Source organism: Schistocerca cancellata, chromosome 3 (genome assembly GCF_023864275.1).
Source record: "Schistocerca cancellata isolate TAMUIC-IGC-003103 chromosome 3, iqSchCanc2.1, whole genome shotgun sequence".
Lineage (NCBI taxonomy): Eukaryota > Metazoa > Arthropoda > Insecta > Orthoptera > Acrididae > Schistocerca > Schistocerca cancellata.
In genome coordinates this window covers 646,133,966-646,157,125 of record NC_064628.1, presented here as the reverse complement: position 1 = coordinate 646,157,125, position 23,160 = coordinate 646,133,966, and the positions used below count along the sequence as shown (strand labels likewise).

General features: G+C 38.6%; 1 protein-coding gene across 4 annotated transcripts in view; it reads right to left on the bottom strand.

Moving 5' to 3' along the window:
- Positions 1–23,160, bottom strand: part of LOC126175598 (C-terminal-binding protein) — a 209,071-nt gene that overhangs the window by 126,737 nt on the left and 59,174 nt on the right. For all 4 annotated transcript variants that reach the window (XM_049922472.1, XM_049922469.1, XM_049922470.1 and 1 more), the window contains exon 2: positions 4,981–5,295. In XM_049922472.1, the coding sequence (XP_049778429.1) occupies positions 4,981–5,178 (198 nt within the window). In that variant the 5' untranslated portion in view covers positions 5,179–5,295. The remainder of the gene's footprint in view (positions 1–4,980; positions 5,296–23,160) is intronic.

Here is a 23,160-nt window from a genome sequence, read left to right as displayed (position 1 = left end):
GTCAAACCCGGTACAACATAACAGACACGCACGGTGGATACAAGCAGAAACAGACTCATACAAGATGATACCACAAATGCCTGAAGTGATAATTTTGCAACATGAAGTCATCCGAGCAATTAATTCCACGCACAATTGGAAAGCCCCTGGAAATTATAAAATAGCAAATTTCTGGCTAAAGAAGTTCACCTCAACACATTCACATCCAACTAAATTATTTAACAATTACACTGCAGACCCATACACATTTCCTGATACACTTACACAAGGAATAACTTATCTGAAACCTAAAGATCAAGCAGACACAGCAAATCCAGCAAAATATTGCCCCATAACATGCCTGCCAACAATATACAAAATATTAACTTCAGTCATTACACAGAAATTAATGACACAGACAACACAGAACAAAATTATAAATGAAGAACAAAAAGGCTGCTGCAAAGGAGCACGAGGATGTGAAGAGCAACTGATAATAGATGCATAGGTGACATATCAAGCTAAAACTAAACAAAGGTCGCTACGCTACACTACACTACACATACATTGATTACCAAAAAGCTTTTGATAGTGTACCCCACTCATGGTTACTACAGATATTGGAAATATACAAAGTAGATCCTAAATTGATACAGTTCCTAAACATAGTAATGACAAACTGGAAAATCACACTTAATATCCAAACAAATTCATGTGATATCACATCACAGCCAATACAGATTAAGCGTGGAATATACCAAGGAGACTCATTAAGTCCTTTCTGGTTCTGCCTTGCTCTGAACCCACTATCCAACATGCTAAATAATACAAATTATGGATATAATATTACTGGAACATACCCACACAAAATCACACATTTGCTATACATGGATGATCTAAAACTACTGGCAGCAACAAATCAACAACTCAACCAATTACTAAAGATAACAGAAGTATTCAACAATGATATAAATATGGCTTTTGGAACAGACAAATGTAAGAAAAATAGCATAGTCAAGGGAAAACACACTAAACAAGATGATTACATATTGAATAACCACAGTGACTCCATAGAAGCGATGGAAAAAACAGATTCCTATAAATATCTAGGATACAGACAAAAAATAGGAGTAGATAATACAAATATTAAAGAAGAACTAAAAGAAGACTTAACAAAAATACTGAAAACAGAATTGACAGCAAGAAACAAGACAAAACCTATAAATACTTATGCTATAACAATATTGACTTACTCATTTGGAGTAGTGAAATGGAGTAACACAGACCTAGAAGCACTCAATACACTTACATGATCACAATGCCACAAATATAGAATGCATCACATACATTCAGCAACAGAAAGATTCACATTAAGCAGAAAGGAAGGAGGTAGGGGATTCATCGACATAAAAAACCTACATTATGGACAGGTAGACAATTTAAGAAAATTCTTTCTAGAACGAGCAGAAACTAGCAAAATACACAAAGCAATCACTCTTGCAATACAGGATCAAACAATAAACACCAGATATTACAGCAAGCATATTATTAAAGATCCCAATACCACAACAGATAAATGCAGACTTTGCAAACAACAAATAGAAACAGTAGGTCACATCACAAGTGGATGTACAATACTAGCAAATACAGAATACCCCAAAAGACATGACAATGTAGCAAAAATAATACAACAACAACTTGCCATAAAACAAACTAATAAAACAACACGTTCCCACATACAAGTATGCACCACAAAATGTACTGGAGAATGATGAATACAAATTATACTGGAACAGAACCATTATAACAGATAAAACACCACCACATAACAAACCTGACATCATACTCACCAATAAAAAGAGGGAATTAACACAACTAATCGAAATATCCATACCCAATACAAGAAATATACAGGAGAAAACAGGAGAAAAAATTGAAAAATACATCCAACTGGCTGAGGAAGTCGAGGACATGTGGCATCAGGATAAAGTTGACATTATACCAATTATACTATCAACTACAGGAGTCATACCACACAATTTCCACCAGTACATCAACGCAATACAGCTACATCCAAACGTATATATACAACTACAGAAATCCATAATTATTGATACGTGTTCAATAACCCGGAAGTTCCTAAATACAATGTAACATATACCGTACAGTTAAAAGGAAATCACGCTTGATGAAGGTCCGCGTCACTTTCTATTTTTAACCAGACCTAAGGTCTGAGAAAAATAGAAATAATAATAACAATCTGAATACAAACTGTTCCTGGCATACCACTCTTCAGAAAATATACTAATAGACTTGGGAGAACACAAATCTCAGCAGCATTTAAAAATCAGCAATGGTTTCTTTACTTAACTTCTGTACAGCCTGAATACTTCGAATGCCAAGAAGACCTAACTAAAACTGTTCCATGATATTAACCGAAATGGGAGAAAAAGGAACTTTAACAATCTGAGGCATACAGAACTGCTCTAAACATGACAACTGATTAGTATTCTAACAAAATTTCTGAAGAAGTTTTGAGTAATATTACGAAGTCATTCAGCCTGTATCATAAATTGATCTCTATCTACATAGCTAACTGTGAGTAACTACCTAATACAAATATCTCTATTTACCAAGTGGAAGAAGCCACAACATCACCGATGAAATGAATGGAGTAACAAGACGAAGCAACAACATAAACAAAATTTTGAAGTTCCAATAGCTTCTTCCTTCTCACTTTTCATTACCGCAAATCTCTTACAATTATCTACCATGTTCAACACAGCTGCTTAAAGGGGATATTGCACAATGATCCTACAAGGATGACACAGGTCTAGCGCAAGAGTCATCTGGTGGTATAATGGTGGGTGGAACTAGGAGGATTAGAGTTTGTGTGTGTTCTCCAGTGAGTAAATTTTCATAAATGCAGTAAATAAACAAAAGCAAAATTTTTTTTGGTAGTAGACTTCCTTTTATACAAGACGCTTGCAAAAACATTCTTTGTACAGATTGCTTTGTATTCTAGAACTGTAATGCATCCAATAAACATTAAGCACCCTGATCGAAGTGTATAGTGAGATATAGTACCTGTAGAGCCTCAGCTCTTATCATAATAACGTAGGTCAGCACTTCTGAAAAAAATTTACATATAGCTTTATACATGTGTGTTCTGATTTGTATAATTAGCACATTCACTGACTGAAGTTCACGTTTATTTGATTGGACCTTTTGCTCTATTTCAGCACACTTGGAAAGAGAAGCTTGAAACAACTGTTAAGAGAGTCCAATTAAAAACTGAATAAATAAATAGTTCGATTCTTACTTCCAACCACGTGATGTTGCTGCCTACGCTGCTTGTGTCACCTGAGCAACTGCCTTTCTTTATCAATGACAGTAGCTTGTCACAAAAAGACACATTCAATGTCATGAAAATTCCTGCTGATCTCAGTTCAATTATTAACACTGATTATGCCCCTCCCGTCGACCCTTTTTCCCAGCCATGGTCGAAGCCAACCATGTTTGGCATTTCTTCGTCATCCATTCTGCCGCGATCCGTAGAGTTATGAACACAGAGAGCAACAGCTCAGAAAACAACTGTGTCCTTAAAGTGCAAAATGCTGTATAAATGTACTTTTAGATAAACATATTATTGTGCAGTCATGTGTCAGAACATAAAATGAACAATTCAGTTGAGCCCATAATTCAGAACAACAACAACGTAGTTCCACAATAGTTAAATAAGGGAACGGTTACTTAAAGAATAGGCACACTTAATTTTCGGAAATGTTTAATTTCAATGAATGACTGATCAAGAAATAAGACATACTCTGAGTTTTTCCCATTACCGGTGTCTACATCTAGAGCAGATGGATGGATTCACACCTTTAATATCCCTGCTGAATAGCATAGGTGTACTGTCCAACTTGAAGACATAAATCAGTCTGTAATTCAAAACATGTACGCTTGGGGCACTGCTGCACAGGTGTACGACTTAGGTGTAATGTGTATTATGGACTTCATACTTTCTCAAGATATATTTTAGTTCAAATTTGAGTAAGATCTTTATCTTCCACATCTGTGCCATATTAAACTGAAATTTAATGTACAACACCGCAATTTACTTTCTGGGAAACAAGTGCGTTCAAAACCACTTTTATGCATAATTATGGTACTCTCGAAGTAGCATCGAGAAAACCTGGAAGTATGCATACAGAAGATGAGCTTAAAATTCAATACAGGGAGTGCTTGGTTGTAAATGTTGGGAGACCACTCCAAATTACACAGAAAAAAATTCAGTGGGCATGGTGATAAAGAAAGACAAAAAACAAAGTGGTCAGCAAAGATTCTAACACAGTGACTTCAGTGCTATAGTGATACTTGTTTCGTTCAACCTGTTGTTAAATTTTAATGAAAAAATACACTAGCAATTGATGCACTCAATCAGAGCCATTTTCAGAAAATAATTTAGAAAACTTTGTTACATTTGTGATGTAAGAGTCTAAAGCAGATCACTCCTTCCCAAATGTTCATACTTTTGAGTATAAATTCAAGCAAAAACTCAATTTGTAAATACAAGAAACAATCTGTTTGTCTTGTGTGTATTTTGAGCTACTGTACTCTCCTTGTCCTCATTCAACTCCAAATAATAGTAATAGTAGTAGTAGTAGTAGTAGCAGCAGCAGCAGCAGCAGCAGCACAAATAATTTATTTGATTCAGGTAAATGTTTTAGAATAATTAACACTACAACACTATTTACTCGTAAGATGTGAGGATTAAAGTGTTTAGATCTATAAAATTCAATAACTACTGACGTATGTCACATTTGTCGACACATTAAGCAATGGTAGGTGTTGCAGTACAAAATCATTTCCCAAATTTATGAAATGTATACATTTCAATTAAACAATGGCTTTAACTCCCGAATAAAATACACTTTTTACCGCATTACGTCCAACTGTTCTTGCACCCAGTCTTTCGAAAATTCGGTATAGTCACATTACCTTTTCATGTATTTCTGACGTTGACTGTGCATCACAGAATGCTACAGTAGCAACATCTTTCAGAATCGGCATCTCAATTGAACAGTCACGACCATCCAGGAGGGCCACGAGAGGACGAGTCTGCATAGGGCCATTGGCAATCGGGCCACGCAAATTATCCATGCGAGGACGTTTCGGCAACATCTTGCGCTTGTCCATGAGTGTCGAAACAACAGTTCAGTCACAGAAATGAGTTACTTGTCCTGGTGCACTAGAGGGCTGCCACTGTCATCACACACTTCTGTAGCACACCCTATGCTTCATCATGCTCCACACCTGAAAATGAAAACAAATTTATCAATCTAATTTTATTTTTTGTGGAAGAGTAAAATACTTTTAAGTAAAAATTAGTTACTTCTGGGCACATGCAAGTATACACTGTTTTGCTGTTGCAGTAAGTGACTGTCAATACTCAAGCTGTACATACAGTTTACATTATAGCTGCCTCACTGAAGCTGTGTAGCTTATGGCAATAACCTTTGTTGTTGTTGTTGTTGTTGTTGTTGTTGTTATTTGGCAGAAACCTGTTTTACCTGAAAACTTTGTTTCTTGAGGGAAAAAAATGTCAATTTCTCATTAACATAACAACGAGGTAGTTACAAGGAAACTGATTAATATCCATTAGCTACCTCAATGCATAGGAGCAAACAAAGTAAAAGTAAGTGTCCAGGCCAATCAAATTCAAGAACAAGCTACAAATAGCAGATGTAGAATTAACTGATTTTATTAGAATGAAAGAGAGGGAATTCTGTATGTTCTGCTTAATGCTTTGCATTCACTATGAATTAAAAAATACCTTGAAACCATGTTATAAATTGTTACTTCAATTAACTTCAGTATGAGCTTTGTGACGACAATTTTTCCACCAATTACAAATTAATCTCTGCTACTCACATTTGGATATGACACAAAATAAACACAACATTTCAACCACTACAGTGAGAATTCCACAGAAACCTGCTTGATTACAAGCACTTTTAACTGATAATGAAAAGGTCATTCCACATTGATTGAACGAATTTTAGGACTCACCATCTGATCACCTGAAATTTGAACATACCCTGCAGAACAACAAAACTTTGATATACTGTGAATAACTTTGATGTACTACTAAATATTATCAACTATTCTGTTTCTTTACCAAGAGCAGTTGTTTCTGTGCTAGAAAGAGTTTTGTTTGTTTTGGAGATCACCTGGATGAAGTGAAAAAAATTACCTCGAAAATATTACTGTCTTAACACCCACACAATGTTGCTATATTTATTGTCTGGTAGATTTTTGTTATTTTAAATGCTGTAATTCCATATATTTGCAAGTAGTTTTACTTTGTATATAAATCTAATTATAGCCAAGAAATATTTATGAAAATGGAATACTGGTGACAACTCAAAAGCAGCACAGCCTACTACACACATACAGATAACTGTGTGAATGAATGTAGTACTTAGAGAATTAGTACACTCGTCTAAACAGTTTTTTGCTGATGCACGTGGGTAACACGTGCTGTGTATTAATTGTTGGTGGTAGCTTGTTCAATAAGGGTGATAGTTATTGGTGGATGTAAACAAAAATAAAACATTGCACACAACCAGTGTGTCTGGCTGGGAAAGACTACTGTGGATGATGCTAGTACATTTGTACAAGTTCTCTAAAGGTGTGTTGTAATCAGTTCTCCAGTTTGCACTATAACAAACTGGTACTTTTGACTCCAAGGATGCACTGAGATATTTGTTGTCAACTTTCCTGCAGATTTCACATATTTGGCACAGATGTGTCCTATTAGAATTATTTAGTGTGGTATGAATGGATCCAGATGTAGGCCCTGAGCCACCACCTTCTGCAATTATTCTCAAAAGTAGAGGACTTTTTGGTAGGGAGGACACAGCATGTTATCTTGGATGGAGTCATTGTCAGATGTAGAAGTAATTCCGAGTGTGCCCGAGACAAGTGTGTTGAGACCCTTACTGTTCACGTTGTATATATGACTTTGCAGACAATATTAATAGTAACCTCACACCTTTTGCAGATGATGCAGTTATGCATAATGACATACTGGCTGAGAGAAGCTGCACAGAAATTCAGACAGATCTTGATAGGATTTCAAAGTGGTGCAAAGATGGGCAACTTGCTTTAAATGTTCAGAAATGTAAAATTGTGCACTTCACAAAACTACATAAACTTAGTATCCTATGACTATATTATCAGTCGGTAATTTTTGGAATCGGCCAACTCCTACAAATACCTGGGTGCAACACTTTGTAGAGATGTGAAGAGGAATGATTTCATACACTCCGTTGTTGGTAAAGCAGGTGGTAGACTTCAGTTTACTGGTAGATTAATAGGGAAGTGTTATCAGTCTATAAAGGAGACTGCTTACAAATTACTCATGCGAGCAGTTCTAGAATATTGCGTAAGTGCGTGGGACGTGTATCAGACAGGACTGACAGGGGATATTGAACACACACACAGAGAATAGCAGCACGAATCATCATAGGTTTGTTTAATTCATGGGAGAGAGTCAAAGAGATACTGAAGGAATTCAACTGGAAGACTCTTGGAGCTAAGATTTGAACTATGCCGAGAAAATCTATTAACGAAGTTTCAAGAACCAGCTTCAGACAATTACGATACAAATATACTACAACCCCCTATGTGTCACTCACATAGATATCGTGAAGATAAGATCAGAATCATTACTGCATGCACACAGGCATTCAAACAATTTTTCTATCCATAATCCATACACAAGTGGAACAGAAACCCTAATAAATGGTACAGTGGGACATACCCTCTGCCATGCACCTCACAGTGGTTTGCAGAGTATACATGAAGATGACTTGTCTCGACAACCGATTCTACAATTAAAATTTTTTAGCAACTGTAAAAAATGTAAGACTCCGGTCAATTAACAAGTTTCAAGATAATTAGCACTGGCTGCTGAAACTCTAATTTGGTTATGGTCTTTAAACAGATTTAATCACCTTAGTTTGTTGTGAAACCTTGCTTTTAAGTTAATTCTAAGTTTTAGCAAAAGCAATGTTATAATACATTTCCAAAAACAAATGCTCTTAAAAAGGACTTGTATGCTCTTGATAAATGAATAGCAGCTGAAGAACAATAGCTCACTAAAATTTTGCCAAACATGATAGAATGAGGGTCACAACAAACTGCTTCTTGTTATCCTCCTCTATGTTATCACATGCTGATGGTTACAATAAGGAACTGCAGAAAGGATCGACTCGTCAAGTTCATTCATTCTCGCTGAAATGACATATGTTTTGAAGTAACATTTACGAGGCTACATGAAGGTGATATTTGCAAAGTACAAGTAAATGTGTAAGCAGGTTGGTTGACACCACATATGAATTAAAAGTTTAAAATTGTATGATTGCAAAAACTTAAAAGTCTGGATACATTAACAATGCATGAGAAGAACAAGGGAAAACACCTTTCTTCGTATTAAGCAGGAGAAATGGTTTTCATTCCAGTTAGATTCGAAATTGTGGTTGTGTGTGAAAAATGAAGAAAATTTTGGAAAAAAAATGTATTTAGTAGTTAAATTACCAACACACCTACCAAACAAAACATTTTCATTTCTTATACAAAATGCCCTTATTAAAATAATGGTATACAGGTGTCTGATGATGGTCTCAAAATCCTTGACCTTTACCCAGAGCATCTCCTACCTTATGAAGCATATAAAGTACTGCCCTTTTGCATGAAAGAAAAAAGTGAGATTGGTAATACGTGGCAAAGGCACGGTGTGCACAAATTTGATGAAAAACTATTTTCATTGTATATTCACTTACTTACAACTTCTAGAATTCTAACAAATAACGGCACTCAATATATTTTGTTTGTCTAAAAATATTCGCAGGCACAATTTTTTTAAAACTCAATTCTGACCTCACATAGCCTTGAAATTTGTACGGCATAATGAGTAAAACAGCTGTGCACCTGATGAAAGTATCTCCTTTGGAGTACTAACAGTGTCAATTGTAAGCCATTTTATATTTGGTCAAAACTATATTAGGCCTTGCATGGAATTTTACACCCTCCATTGAAACCATTGCATAAAAGTTATTTTTTAGTTCAAATTTTGCACCACTTAGTATTACGGTTTGAGGAACATCTGTGAAAAATTTCAGTGAGATTGGAGATGATAACATGAGACTGGAATGATCCTAAAACTATCTGAAATCGTATAACAAGCCTGAGAAAGGTTTTAACTGTTTGTGGCCTATTTTACAGGAAAATTTAAGGAGAGCCTTGGATTTCTGTCCACACAAATAGGATAAGAATTGTATTAGCTGTATTTGTCACATGTTTTTAACTATTACAGAAGGTTTGGCCTCTCCAGAGCTGTTAAATATTGTTTACAATGTTTTAATTCTTTGACTATCACTCTGCAAAACATTCGTTTCTTCCCTAACTCGGAAATGCATGCCCCATGTGTATGAAGTATTAGTAACCTCCCAAATTTTACTATCTATTGAAAATTTAAATAAAATTTTAATTTCAACAGAAATTATTTGCCTATGACTATTCCAAGCTTTCTGTATAGGTACACACGTGCGTCATTGCAATGTAAACTAAGCCGCGTGCAAAACAGAGAGTTTAATTATCTCCGCAAGGAAAGTCAAGGAATTGGGTGGGCATCGGCAAGCACAGGAATCTGCTCCTGTATTTCAAGTTCAGTATTCTGCCAGTTAACTCTGAGGGGAGGGGGTCAACAATACCGAAGTAACACAATTCTTTACAGAATTACAACAGTGAACAGTTGATACTGTGCGTGTGTGTGTGTGTGTGTGTGTGTGTGTGTGTGTGTGTGTTAAATTTCGTGACAAATTGCTACTAACCAAAGAGAAACCTCGTCAAATTTCTCGCAGTCAACTTCATTCGACGTTACGAACAAATTATTATTACTCTTACATAAACGGGTATTAAGTGGGTATGTTATTGTAATTAACAATAACGCAAAAACGGGAGGAAGAAACTGAAGCTGATCTTTCGAAAGTAACTGTTTAACTGGCAAATCAAATAATAACGTCCATGCATTTTAGTTCAATATTTTCTTAACTAATTTATTTATAATTAGTTATTTCCTTGTAACGTTCAGCTCTGCAGAAAACCGTATGCAGACGTTTTAGGAAAATTACTATGTCCACTACCTTCCATAATATTAAGTAAATCAGCAAAAAATTAAATTATCTCTGGTATTACTCTATTTCAGTCTAACAATACACACTAGCGTTTTCACATATTTGTAAACGTATAAGCAATGGGCCATACGATGTTACTTGATATTATTATTGTTATTATCATGAACAACAATTCTAAATTTTCAGCTTGTCTTTTTGTTTGACGAAAACCAGAAAATTGACCAGATCACAGTCAAAAGTATGACAAATAATTGTGCAAATGTTGCAATGTTATCAGTAAATACCGCCATCTTCAGCCAACATTCAGTAAATTCTTTGAATGATGAAGTTACAATGAATCCTAATTTTTTATTCACGAAAAACAGTCTCTAAATATACTCTAATGCATTAATCCTGCTAGCAACGCGCCTGTAATTCTCTTAACATTTCCATGTTTGCTAAATAAACCGTAACTGTCTAACTAAGGGTTAAGGAATTCAAGGACAGAGCTAGGTTACACAGAAGCTATTAAAATGGGGAAACAGTAGTAACTAATTTTTTATGTTCGCTCTGATAAGCTCACATTGAATGTCACATGTACTTAAAGCACATAGCACTTTATCGTTAAGTATTTTATCTGAAGGGTATCGGCAGCATCGGTCAAACTTTTATATTCTGGCAGGTTGGTGAAGGAATAAGTAAAACTGCAAACTGAAGGTATTCTTCTGTTCAGTTTCCGTTAGACTGAGGTACATCATTAATAAAAACTTGTAAGGACCGGGCGAAAGGAAGTTTATTATCAGCAGGCACCAATGAGCCGAATTTGGAAAGCATTGTGCACACCAAGTGGAACTACTGCTCGTCCTGGGAGTCGATCCGGGACCCTCCCACGGACTACGGCCAGCATCGATCCGTCTCACGCAGAGGCGCGGAGACCAGAGAGAGAGAGAGAGAGAGAGAGAGAGAGAGAGAGACGGACGCCGTAGACCTTGAGGTTCAGATTAGGTTACATCCCTACATATTAAGGTTGCCATTTGATGACTCACTGCGTCAAACAACACCGTAAAAAGAAAACACCTCGGAATTCCGTATTTTCATATGCTAACACTAGTTTTCAAATAGAAACAAACCTTTACAATAACGGCAGAGTTAATGAGTAATCATGCACATGGAATTTTAATTGGAATGGAAATAGGATACGGAATTTCCGAGAGATGGATAAATCTTATGCCGGGAAGTTCTAAAATAAATTCTATCTCTACAACAAAAGCTTTCAAGGAACTGCGCAGCAATGTGAACACCGTAATCACGTCAATGTCTGTGATGGTAGTCTTGCTGTTCATGTACCTCCGTATATTTGAAGCAACTTTCAGCGGAACCCGGGATATAAACGATCCGCAGTCTGATGTTTTCGGGATGGAGAGTAGGTCGTGATGAGCCCCACAACCATAAAGTTAAGCACGACAAAGTTTCGCTGCAAAGACTCGAGGAAGGGAGCACAGAGGGAAGTTGAAACTAAAAGTTTACGTCCACAAACTTTCTCGCGGAGGGGGAAAAACTGCTCTAAACTCTAAAACTCGCGAAATGAAATGTTGCTTACTGGTTGTGGAGGGCGGGAAGAGTTTGAACGTCAAACTCCTAATTCACCTAACTACAGATAAACCCCAACTTTTTGTACCCTTGGGAAACTCCTCAGAAACAACAGTATTCCTTCCTTTCCTCCGCCACATCGCAAAGCAAGAGCAAAAGCGCAGTTTTTTTGTGTGGTTTCTTACTGCAGATGTCAATACTTCGGTAACAATAGAGTAAATACGTTACTACAATATGTCAAAATCACATAATACTCCTTAATTTAATTTTAAATCTCACTGTGTTTATGAGAGAAAGCGAAGATATCTATCATAACGTGTTCTCTATGTTCTCTAGAGACCTTTACGACAGCTCCACATCGTACTCACTTTCACATTGCACGTTGGCTATGCAATAAATTATAGCGTCAACAAGAGCACTTCCTTTTGACACCAAATAGCAACCGAGCTTTACTATAATTCTATAGCCCTTACTTCAATAACTTGTCAATGGCAATATATTCATGTTTCCTAGCAAACTACAGCTTACGCAATGTTTGTATTTCAGACATTCGACGCCTGTTATTTCCTTTTTTACAAGAATTTTTTTCTGTAATGTAATTTCTTCCATATCGACCTTTACTTTCCGACCATTCGGTTCAGCTTTATTATGGTCCATCTACTAAGCGGAAAAGAGTTAACATTGTTGCGAAATTTTTCGGCTGAGGTGTCATCCAACATTTGCCATTTTCGTGCTAGCATGGTGTGTTCTAATACATTCTTTCAACTGCTTATATCCACTGCCTTGTTTAGGTAAGGCGACGATATTTTTATTTGTATCTGTGTACTTGCAGCTTTATGATCAGCTGCACCATCCACAGCGCTGATGCAAGCATCTAGAATCAGCTCCATTGCGCAGATTATGGCCGTTTAAGCTCCATGTACATATCTAAGCATCTCATGCCAGCTAGTCCTTTTAAGGTATATACACCTAACCCACGTTAACGTTTGTACTGAACCCAAGAAATACAAATACTTGGCGCGTGAACTAACTTCAAGCAAAATAGTTTTGATCTCTATCAAAATGTAATTTTACGACGTCGTAGAGATCTGTGCAGTTTCTATTTCGAGGAATTACATTCCTCACAATTGCCGTGGCTACCCCCCAAGGTAATTATCTACGTGGCGGTCAAAATAAAACTGCCCTAGAAAAATTTATAGTAATACAGACGGATGATTAAGCCCTTTTACTGAACACAAATACTCTTATTCGGTGCAGGGCCGGTTTCGCGCCACTTTGCCACGAAGTTTTACACTGCAGACTGCTGAGTTTTGTTAAGACGCTCCCAAGCTCTTGCACAAACAGTTCTGCGCACACTGCATCAATTGTGTTCCACGTACCAACTGTTACGCGCTGTTTTATCGTGGGTACTATTTTTTTTTCATTCAGCTGGTCACTAAACACATCTGCTCCTCTCACTCAAGCGTAGTGACACTTGAAAGTAATGGGAATACGCTGGACGTCGTAACAGGTAAGTGCATCGACGTCGCTGTTTGCAACGTTTTCCTTGACGCGTGTGTGTTCTATTCATTGACATAGACTAATTCCGCTGCAATCTTATAAATATTTTTCGGGGACAGTTATTTTGTCACGTATACGAAAGGCTAAAATGGTCACACGGTCCCAGCCGCATATCGCCTTTCTGGTGGTTTCCTTGAGTAACAAAGTTTGATTTCTACTATGTTGAAATTATTGACCAATCTGCAAATTGACGTCTAGGTCTACTCATTAAAAGGTGCAATCTTGTGTTAAAGGTTTCACACAGTAAGACAAGCATTTCAGTTAAAAACTGTCTAGAGGTAGCGTGTAACGGCGCGCAGATTACCCAGGCTTTTCTCGTTGACGCCCCCCACAAAATAGTTTTTACTGTTCCATGCAGTAAAACTTCAGTATCAGAGAAGGCGTTTTAATTTAGTACTTCACTACTATGTATAGTCACAAACTTTTAGTTACATTAATCTATGTGTGAGTAACCCGAAGCTAACAAAACGAACTTAATTTTTGGTTTAACGTCGTCGACCATTCCACATGCTTAACACGAAATATTTGACACATTAGCTCGTTTGTAAAGTTTGGATGTTTTATACGTGGGAGTTCGATTCATCAAAGAACCAGTATTGTATTGGGGGGGGGGGGGGGGGGGGTGTACCGTTGTCAACTAGTGTATAAATGTTTTATTAAAAATAGACTACAAGACATTCTCGTCAATGAAAAGAGTGTTTACTTCAAAATATAATCAAGATCTAACTTTCTTTTCATCCATTCATAGTTCTTACAGTCAGATCAATTTCCAGCAATGACTGCAGAGTACGAAACAAGTCGCTGCTAATAAGAGTAACCTGCAAAGCTTAGTCGGCTACCTACTGCACAGCTATTAGTCGCTTACTCTATAAAGGAAAAAAATTACGCTACGCGACGTTGTTGCTACAGGAGCGGTAATTTCTCAAGTTACAAATGGCAGTGCAATCACAATAAAAATGAAAAAAAAGTGTAAGTGACCGCGGCACAGCCATCAATAACCGCATTAGATTTCGATACTGTTAACATACTAATTCTAAGTTGAAAATATGACTGAACGCGAAAATCGGCAATAATCAATCTGCAGCATTCTTCGGTCCGTCCATATCTGGTTTACAGAGACGTCATAGGCACGTGGGACATCTCCGTAACAAATATGATCAGCTGCGCCTTACAAATTTAAGTGCACCAAGTAATTATCACCCTTTTTTCCCCCACAGCTGTATAATGAAATGGAAGCGTAAATATCGGCACAAACTTTTCACTTTGTGGAAGTAGTTTATTTTTAAATGACTTCAGCTAGTCCTACACAGGTTTCTGCAAATACTTTTTCCATTCGTTAAATATCTTCTAACGGAGCAGTAGTGAAAATATCTTTCTGATCGGCTCGTAACAGCAGCTCAGTTTGATTTCCACAATTTTTTCTCTACAGAGAAGGCAATATATGACTTCACGACGTCAATTCTAGTACAACTAAGCTAAAATCTCTCTTGCCAATTTCCGTGATCTTGCAAGGCCTTTGTTTGCGCAGATCAGTAAACTTTTCTAGTGAACCTAAAATTGTAAGACAAATATCTTCTCCGTGGATGGTGTCACATGTTACAGAAAAAAGTACCGCAGTGGCAAATAATACGACAGGGTACGATTAAATTCAGAGTGGGGAAACAAATTTGATTTGCCACAAGGTTCACTGCTGTCCACTCATGTTCTTGATGGAAACAATTTAGACGAAACTCTGGAGAACTCCTGAGAAACTGTTTGCTGATGACAAGTATACTGCGACACCCATACCAGACGCAGCCAGGAGAGTAATTGAATCTTACAGCTGGTTCAAAGCAAAAAGTTCCCCAAAAATCACAATGACTTACAGGTAGCAGAAGTAGAGATGAAAATAAACTGGACTAGTCTCACGAGTCAAGTTCCTGTGCATTTAGATACATATTAAACTGAGGGGACACCATAATGTAGAGAAGTTAACCAGAAATCTTACTTCTGACCGCTTTTCTCGTTCTGCAGTGAAAATTTATAGCATACATCCATTCAATCCTGTCATATGGCGTAATAATATGGGGCAGTGCAGCTACGGTGAAAAAAAATGTTTATTCTACAGAAACGTGCAAGAGGAACTACTTTCAACAACTAACGTTAATCGATGGTGCTAGGGATGTACTACACCCTATTTGCAAATCAGTCACGTGGGGATCACGAGAAAAAGATCAGGCTAATTACAGCACGCACAGAGCCATTTCAGGTACCTTTCTTCTCACACTTCGTATGTGGAGTAACTCTCCTATATTGGAAGTAGGCTAGCTTCTGCCATGCACTTGTTTCGAAGATACAGATGTTTTAGGAGAATATTGTGTTAAGTTGATAACTGAATCTCCTACAGGAACTTACGGATTCCTACACTTACGTGTTATTACATATACAACGTAACAGTATTCGTAATTAATAACAAGAGTGAATTTTGGAGTTCAAAAGCGCAATACCAGAAACAGAAAGAAATTCCAAATAGGCTACGCATCCCCCTCTAAACAGCTAATAGTGGTCTACGTAAAATTAAATGGGTTTGTTCGAGGTACTAGATAATTAATAGCTGAGTAGTACGAAAGTAGAATAGTGGTTTTTTTCGGGTAGTTGTTTGTCTCCTAACATATACATACCAAGTAATTGTAGTTTGAATAGATTCAAGCTACACTTCCGCTTACTGTTTGTCTACTTTAAAGTAGCCAGCAGTGTGTTTCTGCCTCACTTCATGGTACAATTTATGGAACACGATATGTGAATGACGGAATGCATGAATGAAAAAAAAATGCTTTAGAAATAAGAATCTTAGAAATTTCGAAGAAGCAAAAGACTACGTAAAATTTGTATCGAAACCAGAATAGAGTTCTCAGACTCAACAGATACTGAAGAGATATTACAAGAGGGCGGTCAACGCAGGATTGTGGCTCGACAGTCACCTTACGCAAAATGTAATTCGACGATGTGGAAAGATTGCCAACTTGCTTTACATGTTCGGGAAGAAAAAAGGGCACTTCACAAGAGGCAGGATAGCAGTATCCCGTAACTGCAACAACAATGAGTCACAATCGAAATCAAAGTTAGTGGGGATATGGAACGGAATGGCTGTAGAATGTGGAATCGTGGGTAAAGCAGGTGGCAGACTTCCGTTCACTAGTAAGATACCGGGAAAATGCTGTCGGTGTGAATGAAAGACTGCTTGCTAAACATTCGTGCATTCCATATTAGAAGACTGTGTGTGGAACTTAGGGCAAATAGGACAAATAGGGGATCATGAATGCATTCAACATCTAAGGTTTTACTCTATAGAAAGTGTAACAGGAATGCTCCAACACCTGAATTGCTAGACGAAAATTATGTCACGAATGTCTACTTACAAAGTTTAAAAAGCCAAAAGTAAAGCAAGAGTCTGGTAACCTCTTGTATGTACGAGTCCACTGCAGCTGTTCATTTCTTGAGGGAAAGTATTTCCCTGTGTGAACTATTTTATTTTGAAATAACCAGTTTTTTCATTATTCATCAACTAATTTTGCGCCCTTGGGCACTACTGACCTGCTATCTCTGACGTGAAATCCTTACGCAAAAGGAATACATGCAACCCTTACGCGAACTGTCGTCAAAATGCGATTACACAACATATTAAAATAAGTTATTTACAATGAAAAAACAGCGTGATCGATGCTATAAAAATCAAATCGCTAAATAATAAAATGAAGTGGTTCTTCAAAATAAAACGGCCAGCGCATGCATATGACTTCATCCAAGAAAATCAGGAATATACTTAAGTCCATTACGCAACGCAAATGGTGGACAAATATCAGTGCGCAAATACAGTTACGCACCATACACCCTGCACGCCCTAAGACAAACGAGAAAAAAAAAAACAGTCAAATGTGATACACCGCTACGTAACCTCTGCCACGAACTTCGCATTGGCTTGCAAAGTATGTTTGTAGATGTATAAAAAACTAATAAAGCGAACTAACAACGAATTTGGAATTTAAAGGGAGAAAAACAAAAACTTTGTGGTTTGGCAAAGACACCAATTGCACCAGAGACAAGCTACTCTTTTAATATAAGGGGATGGATAGTGACTCGAAAATAGGTTATAGGAGTACAATGTAAACTTCAAAAATGTTAATTGTGCTTTAAGACAGGTGATGGGGAAATGAGGATAAGGGAATGAACTGCCAAAAAGTAGACTAGTTTTGCTGTTTTGGGCATCTAAATAACAATGGCAGAAGTAAAGAATATTTAAAATGTTGGCGAGCAAAATCAAGTGCAGCTTTTCAGATATGATATTTGTTAACATCTAGAGTAAATTTAAGTGTTTGAAGTGTTTGGAGGTGCTTTCTGAAAGCATTTGTGGGGATTGCACCCTTATATGGAAGTAATAGGTCGGCTTTTAGTAGATTTGACAAGTATAAAAGCTTTTGGAGTGTGTGCTACAGAAAACTGCTGGGTATTAGAATGCAGATCGGATAATTAATGGAGTTTCACTTTATTGAATCGGAAGAAAAATTTGTGGCGTAACTTTAGTAAGAGAGAGGACTGGTTTATAGGACACATCCCGGAGCATGAAGGAATGGTTTTACGGCAATGTGAGAGAAGCGTGGACGGTAAATATAGGCTGAGACCAAGGTTTCAGTACAGTACGCAGGTTCTAGTGGATGAAAGTTCCTTAGTTTTGCAGTAATGAAGGGACTTCTACAGCATAGACTTGTGCGGAAAGTTGGATCGAACTAGTCTTCTGTCTGAAGACGACAACAAAACGAACTCTAGAGGAATATCAAGGGATTTATTCACCCTTCGTTGTCTGAGTGTAACTTTACTCCAACTCCTACGACTCGAAACCCCAGTGTAAGCTGCAAAACATTACTCTATTGCGATGAACGAGACAATGCCGAAGCAACAAATCTGGGGTATAACCTTCCGCTCGGACCGCTGCTGACAGGGATGAACAGTTTCGACAGAAACGCTGCGTCGCGAGGGAGTCCCGCCGCATGCGGACTGTGAAACATGGCTCTTCAGCTGTTTTCCACCTCCCCTGAAGAGCGAATGGGAAGGTAGGAGGTGGCTCGGCGGACGGAAGTGGGAGCGGGGCACGACAGCTACAGAGCGCAGTGGGAGGGGGAGACACGCAGGCAGGCAGGCAGGGAGGCGGAGGCAACGGCGGCGGCGGCAGCAGCAGCAGCAGCGGGCGAGGAGAGTGGGCGATAGGGAGGCAGACCGTCTGCCCGCCCGATCAATAGAGTGAGTGGACAACAGGGGGTCCCGGGCGACCTGCGAACTTACACCGTCAAACAAGTACATCTCCCGCTTTCTGTGCCTTGCTCTAGAAACTACACTGCGGTAGCACTCGACTACTCCATGCAAAAGTTTCCCCGCACTGTGATCTAGAAGCTGTCACTCGCGGAAAGCAGTTTCATTTGGGCCAACAGCGTTTGCAGCACCACGACAGACGTGCGTACTTGTTAATCGCAGTTGCCGCAATACAGATTTGGCGACATTCCATCCGTCTTTACTTAACATGCTTTTTCTGCAATCTCGTCGAATCTTTCTGTGCGGCCAGTTCCTTGCGATGTCAACAGATCTCATTAACAAAGAGCTATGACAATGTATCTTACAGCGTTATTAGAGACGCAGCCGCAATTTACACAATACAGATAGAACTGATTTAACGGCGAAAAGAAAGTATCAATCTGTTTAATTTAGATTCGACAACAACATAGCACTTTCCTACAATGACAAACCCCGTCTACTGCTACAAAACAGCGATAAATTACTTAGTTACGCAAATAACTAAACGATAGAAGGCGCCTTTAGTAAAATGTTCGCAACGCTGATGAGCATGCACTGTAATTCATAAGCTTTCCAATTTATCCTGATCACCTCTTTCGCTACTAACAAGGGAACCTCCCCATCGCACCCCCCTCAGATTTAGTTATAAGTTGGCACAGTGGATAGGTCTTGAAAAACTGAAAACAGATCAATCGAGAAAACAGGAAGAAGTTGTGTGGAACTATGAAAAAAATTAGTAAACTATACAAACTGAGTACTCCATGCGAAGATAGGCAACATCAAGGACAGTGGGAGTCAAATAGCGCCGTATCCCGTGGTTAGCAAGAGCAGCTACGGAACGAGAGGTCCTAGGTTCAAGTCTTCCCTCCAGTGAAAATTTTAATTTTTTATTGTCAGTTTATGTGAAAAACTTATGTTTTCATCACTTTTTTGGGAGTGTTATCACATCCACAAGAAAACCTAATTCGGGCAAGGTAGAAGAATCTTTTTACCCATTCGCTAAGTGTACAAGTTAGGTGTGTCGACAACATATTCCTGTCATGTGACGCACATGCCGTCACCGGTGTCGTATAGAATATATGAGACGTGTTTTCCTGTGGAGGAATCGGTTGACCTATGACTTTGCGATCAAATGTTTTCGGTTCCCATTGGAGAGGCACGTCCTTTCGTCTACTAATCGCACGGTTTTGCGGTGCGGTCACAAAACACAGACACTAAAATTATTGCAGTGAACAGAGACGTCAATGAACGGACAGATCAAAACTTTGCGAAAATAAAGAAAGTAAAATTTTCAGTCGAGGGAAGACTTGAACCAAGGACTTCTTGTTCCGCAGCTACTCATGCTAACCACGCGACCACGACGCTCCTGAGGTCACATTCTCCTTGATGTTGCACATGTTGCGCATGGACTACTCAATTTGTATATTTTACTAATTTTTTCGTAGTTCCACACAACTTCTGTTTTCTCGACTGATCTGTGTTCAGTTTTTCAAGGCCTATCCACTGTGCCAACTTATAACTAAATCTGAGGGGGGTGCAATGGGAAGGTTCCCTTGTAAGAGCAATGCCACACCTTTGCTGAAAGTGATAGTCGTCAACATATATAATAATATTAATAATAATAATAATCTGTTGACATTGCACTCGGGTATTCATAGGAAGCTACTTATTTCCTTATAGTTGCTTCTCGTAAAAAAAGTGTTAAAGCTGAACATTTAGGTATTGTTAATGGATCACGAGAACTATTTTAAGCAAAAATCAATAAAGAATACCAATCAAAGTACCCACAAGAATCAGATGGATTCTACTATAAACATCTAATTTGATAGACGCGTGAACTGCAGGAACCAGCCAACGTTTCTATCTTTGGTGAGGAATTACAACTAAAGAAGAAAATAGGATATAGCTGCAGCATTAGACACCGCAAAAAAATTCACGAATAAATCGTTAAGCAGGTAGAAAAAAATCAAGGCGAAAAACGTATGCGCTTACGATGAACCTTCGTTTGATAAAACAAATCGATAATATAAAAAATTTCTAGATATCACACGCAAGTCACATTTCTCTGTGTATAATTTGTCACATCTCTGAACAGTTTGACATACCGATTAAAAAAAGAAGTTTCTTGAGTAGAGCACCTCGGGCGTTCGTCTCATTTTACATCTCACTTATAATCACATGGTATCCCTACGTTACCGAATTTTTTTTAAAAAAGAAAAAAGCATCTATATTCCCAAGGAAACTGAAAAACGCAAATCTGAAGTACGGTACACGTGTGTGTGTGCCTTCAATGCAAAGAACAATTAAGGGAAGGTAAACCACTTAGTTTCGACCAGACACGATACAAATTCCCGAAGGATCTGCACCGTCACGAATACTACGAAACAGGGATCAATTATTTAGTTACCCAAATTATTAAACGATAGAATGCAACTTTTAGTGAAGTGTTCATTAGAGTTTAACTGCAATTACTGCCTAAGCAGACAAATACGGTGTGGTCACCGCCATTAAATTCCTCCAAGGTTGTTTTGAGTAAATCACATTCCAATATACTTTCACTATGCGCACGCAACAATTTTTTTTTAAAGTTGGCGTATTCTGATGGTATCCCCTCGCAAGAACGAAACGTTCTTTTGCGTAGAGTAACACGAATCGGGAGCAGGTACACTTAATACTGAAACATGTTCGTTCCACTTCATTTAAAACTAAATTTTAACACTGACGTCTCTTACGCCGTAAAATTCTCTACGACTGCTCCATTATGCTTCTTTATGCCCTTGACTACGTTCATCTGGTTAGTACTTGCAAGCAAATCAACATAATGATAAAAACATTTACTTAAATAACTGCAATTAATGCATACATCATCTGTTCTTTCGTATCATATGTGCATTTCTAAACAGCAGACTTTTTACTAACTACTTCAGCGAATCCGTTTCGCGACGCTTGCTACATCTTTTTTATGTTGCATTTCTCATATTAGCCATATTCCAAAACTGCATTTCAACGAAGCTCTAGCGAACTGTGAGTCTAATAATCATGGCACACTTTCAACATGTCTGAAGACTAAAATGCGCGTCTAAAGAGCGGCTTCCTCTGATTGCATTTTTAACACGGGGAGTAGATAATGCAACACGGAGAACTGATACTACCGGCAGTTTCGTGCCCGTTCACATTCTTGGCCGCCAAGTGCCAGCGCACCGGCCGTAGTGTTTTGCCGGTGGCGGTGACGGCAACGGCAGCAGCGGCGGCGGCGGCTGGCGCGCGGACGGGGCTATTGATCGTCTTATCTAGCGGTCGCTTCCCAGTTGTAATCAGCAGCTATACCGGCTCGGCCCAGCTCCGTCGCACGTCTCCCCCCCCCCCCGCCCCCCTCCCTGTTCCGCAACCGACAGGCAGCAACGGCTGCAACTGGCACCGCCGCGCTTTGGCGCGACATCCGGCGACCGCAACTCCTCTAAAACTTCAAACAGTAGTACGGGTGTACCACGTGAAATCAGTCATTTCCTAAGCACAGGCCTACTTCCGTGACCGTGGGAAATGGCAGCGACTACACTACATTCGTTCTAGCGAACTAACTTCTCATGACGGGGCAGCCCAAGACTGCCGCTAAGGGCATGACACAGCAGACAAAGTCAGTTTTGATAATGAAATTGGTTGGCTCTGAGCACTATGGGACTTAATTTCTGAGGTCATCAGTCCCCTAGAACTTTGAACTACTTAAACCTAACCAGCCTAAGGACATCACACACACACACACACACACACACACACACACACACACACACACAACCATGCCCGAGGCAGGATTCGAACCTGCGACGGTAACAGCAGCGCGGTTCTGGACTGAAGCGCCTAGAACCTCTCTGCCACCCCTGCCGGCGACAATGAAATTAATGATTGGCTTGAACTACTGTAGGTACATTGGAAGTGAGTATGTAGACCCTCAAATAGTAGTAATAATTTTAAAACAAATCTCTGCGATTTACATCACATATGTAACTTCTGGTGTGTCGTTTATTACGGTGCCGACAGGAAAGCAATCGTCTTCCTGAAGTTTCTGAAACAGTGGAGCAAAAACTTGAAGTAAAAGACTGGAATCACAACAGATAATGACTCCAGAATATGGATTGTGAGTAAATCGAAGGAAGCCGAAAGTAATGAGAAGTAGCAAAAAATGAGAACAGTGAGAAACTTAACACCAGGATTGGTGATGAAGGAATTCTACTAAGGATTAAAAGCAGACTAGCACTAGAAAAAAAAAAGCATTCCTTGCCAAGAGAAATCTGCTAGTGTCAAACGTTGGTCTTAATTTGAGGAAGAAATTTCAAAGACTGTACGTTTGGAGCACGGCATCATATTGCAGGGAGACATGGACTGTGGGAAAACCGAAACAGAAGAGAATAGAAGTATTTGATGTGTGATGCAACACAAGAATGTTGGAAATTAGGTGGACTGATAAGGTATGGAATGAGGAGCTTCTGCACAGAATTGGAATATGTGAAAAACACTGAAAAGGTAGAGGAAG